Raw genomic sequence first — 10639 nt, forward strand, 5'->3', positions numbered from 1 at the left:
GTGTGTGTCATTTATGAGCTTGTTTCTGCGGTGGCTGATTACCTATATCCATTGATTATCGGCCAACTGCATATACTTTTTTCTCTTACATTTTTTATTTCAAGTCCTTGAGATATAATTAATATGTAGCACATATATGTTATACTCTACATGAGCCTTTATCATCTTTCCTATATATGCATATATGTTTAGAAATCAGGAACTTGTAATGCATGTGTTTCTTCTCTTCAGTTTTTACACAACTTTTTTTTTAAACAAAATAATTTTTTTTTTTTTTGAGAATATTTAAACAAAATAAGTCGATGAAAGTAATCTTATTAAAACATAATAATTTAGTTCCTCTCCAGTAACAACAAAATTTATATGGTACAGTGTTGTACATACTAGTAATCTGTTTGCGTATTTTTTGCACCAAATTAAACCTTGAAATCGTTACTCAAAAAGATGCATAAATTTCAAGGGCCGCTTAAATTCCAAATTCATTTCTCCAACTATACCCATAAGCCCATGTTCAGATCGAGGCGCCGCTAATTGAAAGAAGTGATCAATGGGACAATGATTACCTTAGAATTTCAAAATATAATATATTAATAGTTAGCATTTCAATATTTTGGCTCAAAAAACTTCATACATACCCCCCTCAGATCGAGATCTGCCCGACTTAGTCCATATGGTGGTCGGTGACCCTCTTCCAAAATAAAATATAAGTCACTTCTCCATTATTTACTAATTTCATAGGTGAATGGTCAAAATTTTGTTTGAGGATTTTCAAATATTAAGACATCAATACTAGAGGTTGTGAACAAATTAATTATCTTATTATCTCTTTATTTTTTTCTTTTGAAGAAATCAAAAGTTATAGTTGAATTTTCCATGATCTACCATTCAAATAAAAGTCATTGTAATTATAGGGATTTATGTTACAACATACTACAACATAACAATTCAAATAATTCTTTGACTTATCCTATATAAAAATATACAAGTATAATCAATGTATAAACAAATTAGTAGGCTATTTATTTTACCGTCTTACTGGCCATCGGCACAATTCAAATATATTTAACAATTTTTTGAAGTCCAAATGTTGAACTATATTATACTCATTGTTTAAAAGTTTGAATGATTATGTATTAAAATGTGTAGTGTATAAGTAGATAATGTGTGTTGTACAAATAATATACTTGTAGTACAAGCAAGTATACTGGTAAATGGGTCTAAGCCCATTGGGCTTATATTCTAACAGTCCCTCAAACTCATGTTGGGTGAAGTACTGAGATCAACATGAGTAGTGCACAAAAGCGTTCTGGTGGAAGAGGCTTACTGAATATGTCAACTAGTTCGTATTGGGAGTAGGGATGGCAATTTAAATCCAGCCCGCGAATACCCGGCCTGGCCCGACCCTAATGGAGCAGATTTTACCCAGCCCGATAAAGAATAGGGTCGGGTATGGGTTTAAAAAAAAAAAAAACCCGAAGCGGGTCCGGGTTTTATAAAAAAACCTAAAACCCGACCCGAAACCCGACCCGGATAAGACCCAGTTTCAATGAAATTACTAAAAAAACCTCCCCTATATATATAGCTATAAACACGGTAAAACACAAACCCTAACTCCCTCATTTCTCAGCTCACACCTCCAGCCTCCTCACCCTCACTCCCTCATTTCAGCTCACACACACACACACACACACACACAGCCTTCTTCAACCTTCTGCTTCCTTCTCTCTAAACACATCTTACACCTTCTTCCTCTCTCTAGATCGTCTTTTTCTGTCTAGATTCATCGGATGGCAGTGTGGAAGGCCTCTTTCTACATCTCTACGTGTGTGTGTCTGTCTCTAAACGCTGTTCATGGTGCGGTTGACCATTTTAGGAGTTATTTTTGTACCATACATAGCAATTTTCTCCAAAATAAGAACACCTCTGTCCTCGGCGATGCCTGCTGTCTGTGAGGGACTGAGGGTCACACCTCCTCAGTCCTCACCCTCGTCTCACGCTCCGTCTCGCGCTCCTCTCGTCGCCCCCCTCACGGACCCACTCTCAGCCACCCTCACGACTTCATTCTCACTCTCCAGGCATAGCCGATCGCACTAGATCCTTCAAAGCCCAGCGATCTATGCAACCTAGCCTCAGATGCACAAGCCGCCGCGGCGCATATGTGGCTCAGCGACATCGACGACGAAAGAATCAAAATAGTGATCTACTGAGTACTGATTTTGTTTTCTGTTTGTGATTTGTGTTTTTTTTTTTTTTTTAGTAAAAAATATGTATTAACAGAGAAGAGCCAAAAAAACAAGCTAATTTGTGTTTCTGTTTATGTTTAGAATTGTGAATCTGTGATTTGTATTTTTTATTTTTTTTATGGTGAAAAATATGTATTAACAAAGAAGAAAAAAAAAAAAAAAACTGATTTGTTTCCTGATTTCCTCTTTTTTTTTTCTTTTTTTTTTTTTTAAGAAAAAAAAAAAAAAGAGGAAAAATCTAACACTAAGCATAATGCATATACTTATACTCAAGATCTTACACAAGCGGGTGTAAGATATTTCCTTTTTTTTTTTTCTTCATATTTTAAGCTGGTTAGTCCTATTTTTGGCATTTGGGCCTTAAAAAAATTTGATTGTGATTAGGCCATGATTTGATCCGAGAATTAGGCCCAAATTTGGCCTTGTTGAACGGGGCCTACGGAGCCCGGCGGGTGCGGGTTCGGGCGCGGAAAAAAAATCCGTTAAGTAAACGGGTCGGGTTCGGGCCACGGGTCTTGGCCCGCTGGTTGGGTCCGGGTATGGAAAAACCCAGCCCGAACCCGACCCGTTGCCATTCCTAATTGGGAGAAAGCATATTATAAATGGGCCTAAGCCTATTCGGCTTATATTCTGACATACATTCAAACGGAGCCAAGATTCACAAACATGGTAGCTTATAAATGGTATGAATGGTTCTCAAATTGTGTTGTGCATTGCATTTATTGTTGCAAGCAAGGATCTTGAAAAGTCTAAGGAATGATATTCTTCTACTATTATTTAACAACAATGTGATATGCAAGCAAAAAATAACTTGAAAAGTATTGTATATTGTTTAGATTTGGGATAGATAAATTTTCAAGATTTTGGTAGAGAGCTCAAAAATATAATTCCTTTGGAAAATGGTATTTCTTTATTATTATTACTTAAAAGATGAGAAAATTTCTTATATTTTTTTATAAATGAATATCCTTTTTATATTTGAAAAGATGAGTATTTTCTCTTAAAAAACTTCATGACTTTTTGAAAAAGTTTATTTTTAAAAAAGAGGCTATCTCATGAGTTTCTGGAAAAGAGGGTTTTGAGAATGGTTGTCTCATGAGTTTTTATGAGAATGGGATTTCGATGGGAAATTATAAAAAGATAGACTAATTTTATTTTAAGAGAGGATTTTTTTATGGACTTTAAAAAATTGTTTTCAAGATTAGATTCCAATCCTTGGTTTTTTTTTTTTAAACAAAAAAAGAAAAAAGAAAAAGAATAGACTCGGAAGATCCATCTTCAGTAACACTCACCACATTGATTAAAGATGCAGAGAATAAGCAAGATGCAAAGATGGTTTCCTTTAAATCCATGGGATTTAGTATACATATGTGTAAAAGAAGGCGTAGTGTATACTGATAAGTATGAGGAAAAATCCAACCTTTATTAATTGCATAAATTACTATGATAAGTACGAGGAAAAATCCAACTTTATTAATTGCATAAATGTAAATGACTTTTATATAAATGACAATAAAGTAAATGATCACAAGTATATAGTATAAAACATTGTAATTGACAAGTATTTAAAGAGTATAAAAGTAACACATTTATTTTGTAGCAAAAAAAAAATTTGTTTATTATATATATATATATAATTTTTATTTTAAAAATCTAATTTATAAGTGGATAAAGTAATTTGAAAATCAACAAGAGAGTGGTCTTATTTTTTAGGCAATGTTTTAGTGAGAGTCAGAGTTTTATTTTTACTTGATTGTCCTTTAATTTTGTTTCTATTTAAATATAAAGGTGTAGAGGTATTTTTTAACTAAAAAAATGAAGATCTTAGAAAAAAAAAAAAAAAAACCTTTTAAATAATAATATAGACGGCCTATATTTAAATTTCAAGAATGTAAACAAAAAGTTATTACATAGCATAAAAGTGAAGAGCACAAAAATAAAAGAACAATAATGTAAATGAATTACATAGATCTATAATTTATTCGTTTGGATTGCGCGTTTTGTACGTTTCAATTTCAGCGTTTTGTGGTTTTTTTTTTTTTAGTGCATGAATAGTAAAATCACATGAATGTACTGTGCAAGAGACAAAAATCACTGTTTATATACTGTAGCAATACTGTTCACGCATTTAAAAATATTAAAAGGGTATCATGACACTATTTACACATTTAAAAATTAGCTACAGTGTTTTCAGTTTTCAGTTTCAACAACAATAAGTTCAATCCAAACAGGTCCAATGTATTTACCAATAAAATAAAGAAGAATGGATAGCTAAGGTGGTAAGCTAGATTACCCTAGCCTAGAAAAGGGGAAAAAAAAAGCTTACATAAGGCTTTTTAGGGAAAAGGCTGCTGAGATTTTTTGTACAAATGGTTTTAGAGACTAGCCTATACAGGAGAAAGAGTGTGGGGTGAGCTATAGAGATTTCTGTAGAGGTTAGGTTGAACATGTGATAGTTGTTGGTTATGAAAAAGATGAAGGACATGGGGCATTTATTCTAAAGGTAATGTTAACGAGCACCTGTATTGGTCAAGATTTCCTTTAATGAGATGTGTTAATAAAAAGGACAAAAAATTATTAAAAGAGCTACCAATAAAATAAAATAAATTAAAAAAAAAATTTTTTAAAAAAAAAGCTAAAATATCGTCAAAAAGGATAAGGCGTAAATGCACTTTTAGTCCTTATATTTTGGTTTTTTTTTTTTTTAGTTAAACAGTTCAACCCCTTTTCCCACCCTCTAAGTGATCAAAATAATTTATTGTCTACTGCTAAAATAGTTAAGAAAAAGAAGTGAGTGGTGTTAATTAATCTGATCATTTGAGAGTGTTCTAAAACATCAAGTATAACGAGTCTCATCTCATTATAAGTCGTAAATTGAATATTTAAGTGTGTATTATATGGGTGTATGGTGAGTCTCATATCAAGTATTTACTAAAGTTTCATTTGGGAGGAGGAAATGGAATGGAATGGAAAGAATCATTTTAAAATATTCTTTCATTCCCTTGTTTGAGAGTTTTAATGGAAGGAATGGAAAGTTCATCCCCTTATTTTGGAGTTTAAGTAAGAGGGAATGGAATGGGTAAAAGGGAACACTCATAACCTGTATATTCAACTCTTTATTTTAAAATAGAGGTCTAATAGTAATATTGTCATAAAATGATTCCATTACATTCCCTCCATGTAGCTCCCAAATAAAATTACTTACATTTCATTAATTTTTATTCCTTTCCATTCCTTTATTTTAAAACATCCAATCAATGATACTTAATTCTATTCCATTTCATTCTTTTCCAGTCTTTTCTCTTACTTAAATACATTTCACTCCATTCCTTTCTTTTCCATTCCCTTACTATTCCATTCCATTTCATTTCCTTCTCTTATGAACTCCCAAACGGAACCTAAATGAATCTTGGATATATAATTAAGAAAAAGGTTAACACATGCTTGGTTTAGGAAATATTTTTAAAAACTTTTATGGAAAATACAACAACTATTTTATAAAACATTTTTTTTATATTTTTCATAAAAATAATATTAAAATTTTCCTAAAGTGTTTATTATAAATGCCTTAGGGCACCCGGACCCTATAAGTAATTATGAAATACTCTAATTAAAGTTTAAAACTTTAAATAGTCTTTTTTTTTCCACTAAAATAATATGCATTTTAAGGAAAAGAAAAAACAAATAAAGAAAATAAAAGCAGTACTAGAACATTATGAAAATTGTTTGGATCTGATTAATATATGTCTTAAAATACTAATTATACATTTTATGAAACTTTTTTATGAAAAATTATAAAAAAAAAATATTAGTCACTTTTCATCTTCTCATAAAACACGTCCTAAATTGATTTATTAATTAATGAATGTCCTATGTCTCCAAACTTCACCTATATTTTTACAGTGGATATGAAAATTTTGACCATTAAATTGTATGTTTTTATTATATTTTTTTATACTTGTAAAATTTTAAGAAAATAAAATCAATAACTATATTATTAATAAAATATTTAAGTTTCAAATTTTTGTGATAAAATATTACGGATAAAAATAAGTTTATTAATTAAATATTAAATAACATTTTATTTAAATTTAATTTAATGTCCATATTAAGAACATAAATAACTTATAATTTAATCGTTAAATTTTTAAATTTTAAATTTAATATTTTAATAAATAAATGTATGACTAAAAGAACTTTTGTTTTTAGGCATTCGTTATTTTCGAAACCAAGAAAAGATATTTAAATAATGCAGAGGTCGCAATCAGGGTCAAAACTGTTGAGTGTTGACAACTGAAAAGAACTTAAAACTGAAATGTCTCTGTCGGAGACCCAATCAGCAGACAGTTAGGCTTACCGAAGAAGTGGAATCCCACCACTGTGCCACTCACTTTTTCTTTTTCTTTTTGGTAAACCTTGCAACTTCAAGATAAAGCACAATTCAAGCTTGGTCAACAACTCGTGGAGAAGTCATTGTTTTTACCCATTTAATATCACATGATGCGCACAATTCCATAAACTAGTTTTCTTGGTTGGTAAGACCCAAGAACACAGAAAAATTGCTTGAATTACCCCTCCAAGTACACACAACTTATAAAATGACAAATCCTAAATTATTTATTAATAATGAATGAATGTCTCCAAACTTCACCTATATTTTTACAGTGGTATTGAAATTTTGACCATTAAATTGTATGTTTTTATTATATTTTTTATACTTGTAAATTTTAAGAAAATAAAATCAATAACTATATTATTAATAAAATATTTAAGTTTCAAATTTTTGTGATAAAATATTACGGATAAAATAAGTTTATTAATTAAATATTAAATAACATTTTATTTAAATTTAATTTAATGTCCATATTAAGACAATAAATAACTTATAATTTAATCGTTAAATTTTTAAATTTTAAATTTAATATTTTAATAAATAAATGTATGACTAAAAGAACTTTTGTTTTTAGGCATTCGTTATTTCGAAACAAGAAAAGATATTTAAATAATGCAGAGGTCGCAATCAGGGTCAAAACTGTTGAGTGTTGACAACTGAAAAGAACTTAAAACTGAAATGTCTCTGTCGGAGACCCAATCAGCAGACAGTTAGGCTTACCGAAGAAGTGGAATCCCACCACTGTGCCACTCACTTTTTCTTTTTCTTTTTGGTAAACCTTGCAACTTCAAGATAAAGCACAATTCAAGCTTGGTCAACAACTCGTGGAGAAGTCATTGTTTTTACCCATTTAATATCACATGATGCGCACAATTCCATAAACTAGTTTTCTTGGTTGGTAAGACCAAGAACACAGAAAAATTGCTTGAATTACCCTCCAAGTACACACATAAATGCACATGTGAGTCCTTACCCCTGCAAGACCTTTGCTCGTTACCCCTCCATGACTCAAACCATAGATTTACTTGAAGCATTCTCGAGTAATGAATATCTCTCTATCTCTTCTTGTGCATAAAATGAGCAAAGGTCCCTTTAGATTTAAATTAAGGTGATATCACTTAGAGTTGTCATTTGGTGGTAAGAGTCTTTGCATCGTTTCACATAATATTTGAAGAAGTTAAAGGATTTGAGTAGTGGTTCTTCCATGAATGTGATTTGTCTACAATAATAGTTTCATCAAAACTCCAATGATACATGTAGTATTATTTATTACCATCACAAGACATAAATCGATGAGCCCACATTTATAACCTCTTTTTTATTTAGCAAAAAAAAAAAAAATAACGTCATATCACCTCTGAACATTGAAGACCAAACCAAAAATTGATTGAATATTGGTAAACATGCCAAGCAACAAGCTTGGAATTGCACAAATAATGTGTAGGACATAAGTAGACGTGCTAACCAACAACATTGATGGGAAACGCAATAAATATATATAATTCAACCTCCTAATCCAAGCCATATATTTATAATTCAACAATGGTGATGCTTTTATATTTTTAGTTACCTATAAGCAACGTTTAAAAAAATTTTGGCTGAATAAGAAATATATTTATCAATCAAACAGGGCTACAAAAACACACGGACCAGCCCAATCTTGTAAAGAAGAGATGAAAGTGAGCCCTCATGTGGAAAAGCCGGCCCAATCATAAATTTTAATTCTGAAGATGTAAATAGCCTTGAATATTTACAATTTTAATGAGAAAAGATTCATCATGTTTAAGGACACAATATTTTTTAGTTTTTCCATGTGACGTGGTTTTTATGACTTTGTTGTTATTATTATAGAAAATTGGAACGTTTTATTATGTAAAAGAAGAAATAAGAAAAATAATGACATATAACATGTTCTAAAAAACATGGTATGTTATGATTAATTTGTATTATATTTAAAAGTTGAAACGTAATATTATTGTTAATAAGCCATTGTTGAGCCACATTATCGATCCTGTCATTATTTTTTTTTTTTTGATTTGTTCCTCTAGTTTTTTAATAATATTATATTAAAAAAAATTAAGCATAATGAATTGAAGAGTAAGTAAAAAAAAAAAAAAAAAAAGTGGGAAGGAGTTCTTTTTTAAATTGAAGTATATGAATGTGTAAAGGTATAATATATGTAAAGTTGAAACTATCCAATATATTATTAGGAAAAAAAGACATTCAAGATATTTAAAAAAAAAAAAAAAAAATCTGTCCAAGATTTTGTGGACTTATATGAAAGTGCTGAAATCTAATCAAGAGATCGAATACATTATGTGAAAGTGTTGAAATCTAATCAAGAGATCGGACACATAAGTAGGGTGTGTCCCTACCATTTCTCAAAAATGGTGATGTCCGAAGATTTGGTACACTTTGCTCTATATTGGTCCATTTTGGCCTATTTCGATCTATTTGATTCACTTAATTTGTTAAGGTCTATTTCGGCCCATTCAATTCATTTAAGTTGATTCTAAATTAATGATAGTTCTAATTAACTAAATTGGTAAAATCTTTTATTATCAAATAAGATATTTGGGTTTGATCCTCATCTTACACCAAAGACTATATAACTTGTGTCTTGGTCTCTCCAAGAAAGAAAGAAAGGTAAAAAAAAAACAAATGACAGCAAAGAAAATTGCTTGAATTTTCGTAGTTGCTATAGCTGAAAGCGTGAAACTCACCTACTTGATTTAAGGTATCAGGAAACAAAAGAAAAAAAGTCATTAATTATTAATTACTAGTGAAAGTGAGTGATTACATGGTGGATACGTTTTATAGTTGACATTCGGTCTATCTCATGAGCACTATTGGATGTCATATTGTGCCAACCTCCTTCAATCATGTGGCTAGAGATTGGTGAATACAATCAAATATCATCACCTTTGTTTGGAACTGATCAAATTATCAGTTTCTTCAAGTAGGAAGGTGTTCGGTGGTTTAGTCGTGAAAAATGGACAATTTTGGAAACAGACAGTCCACCTTTTTTGATAGGCCTTTAAACTACCCTCTTAATTCTTCACCAAGTAATCTCCTTTCTAACCACATATATTTTTATTTTTGTTTTGTCGGAGAGTAATCATGGTTGTTATTTTATACAAGCTAAAAAGCACCATTTCTCTGCTACATCCACTTTTTGCAAGGCAATGGAAAGTGACTACAATTCATGTAAACGCCACTATGATATTACCATGTCAAAGAGAACCAGAAGGCCAACAAATTCCAGTCAGATTTATTCAGCACCAGTTTCCCCATGTCAAGATATTCCTCCTCCTGGTAAAGCAGTTGTGAATGAGTTAGGAGAAGATGAGAGCAGTTCTCACTCAGAAGAGAGTGATCGTAAAAGCTTGAAGCAGCTGATAAATAGCAGGAGTTCACTGAGCCAACACTTCACTGCAGAAGAAAAGCAACTTCAAATAGTTCCAAAGCAGCAGAAGGAAGAGGGTGTTCTTGATGATGGAGTGAAGCTAAAGAAAATTGTGAGTCGCTATGCCAAATTTTTGAGCCGCTTGATCAAGGTTAAGCGTGACTTACCTAAGGGTGAAGAATCCCGGAAAAAACCTCTTCTCCTATTGAAAGCCTAGGAATATATATATTTGTGTGTCATTTATGAGCTTGTTTCTGCAGTGGCTGATTACCTATATGCACTGATTATCGGCCAACTGCATATACTTTTTTCTCCTATTTCATTTTGTATTTCAAGTCCTTGAGATATAATTAATATGTAGAACATATATGTTATACACTATAAGAGCCTTTATCATAATCTTCCTATATATGCATATATGTTTAGAAATCAGGTACTTGTAATGCATGTGTTTCTTCTCTTCAGTTTTTACACAACTTTTTTTTTAAACAAAATAAATTTTTTTTTTTGAGAATATTTAAACAAAATAAGTTGATGAAAGTAATCTTATCAAAACATAATAATTTAGTTCCTCTCCAATAACAACAAAATTTATAT

The 10639-nt window shown here is 30.8% G+C and overlaps 1 protein-coding gene across 1 annotated transcript; it reads left to right on the forward strand.

The window, feature by feature from the left end:
* Window positions 1–9821: 9821 nt before the first annotated feature.
* LOC111996157 (uncharacterized) lies at window positions 9822–10259 on the forward strand. Its single transcript, XM_024028108.1, has one exon. The coding sequence runs from the start codon at window positions 9822–9824 to the stop codon at window positions 10257–10259; it is 438 nt and encodes a 145-aa protein (XP_023883876.1).
* Window positions 10260–10639: the final 380 nt, after the last annotated feature.

Source organism: Quercus suber, unplaced genomic scaffold, assembly GCF_002906115.3.
Source record: "Quercus suber isolate HL8 unplaced genomic scaffold, Cork oak 2.0 scaffold_62, whole genome shotgun sequence".
NCBI classification, from domain to species: domain Eukaryota; kingdom Viridiplantae; phylum Streptophyta; class Magnoliopsida; order Fagales; family Fagaceae; genus Quercus; species Quercus suber.

Bases quoted from the DNA above. Each gene is read 5' to 3' on its own strand.
- LOC111996157 (XM_024028108.1), top strand. From the start codon at position 9,822: ATGGAAAGTGACTACAATTCATGTAAACGCCACTATGATATTACCATG.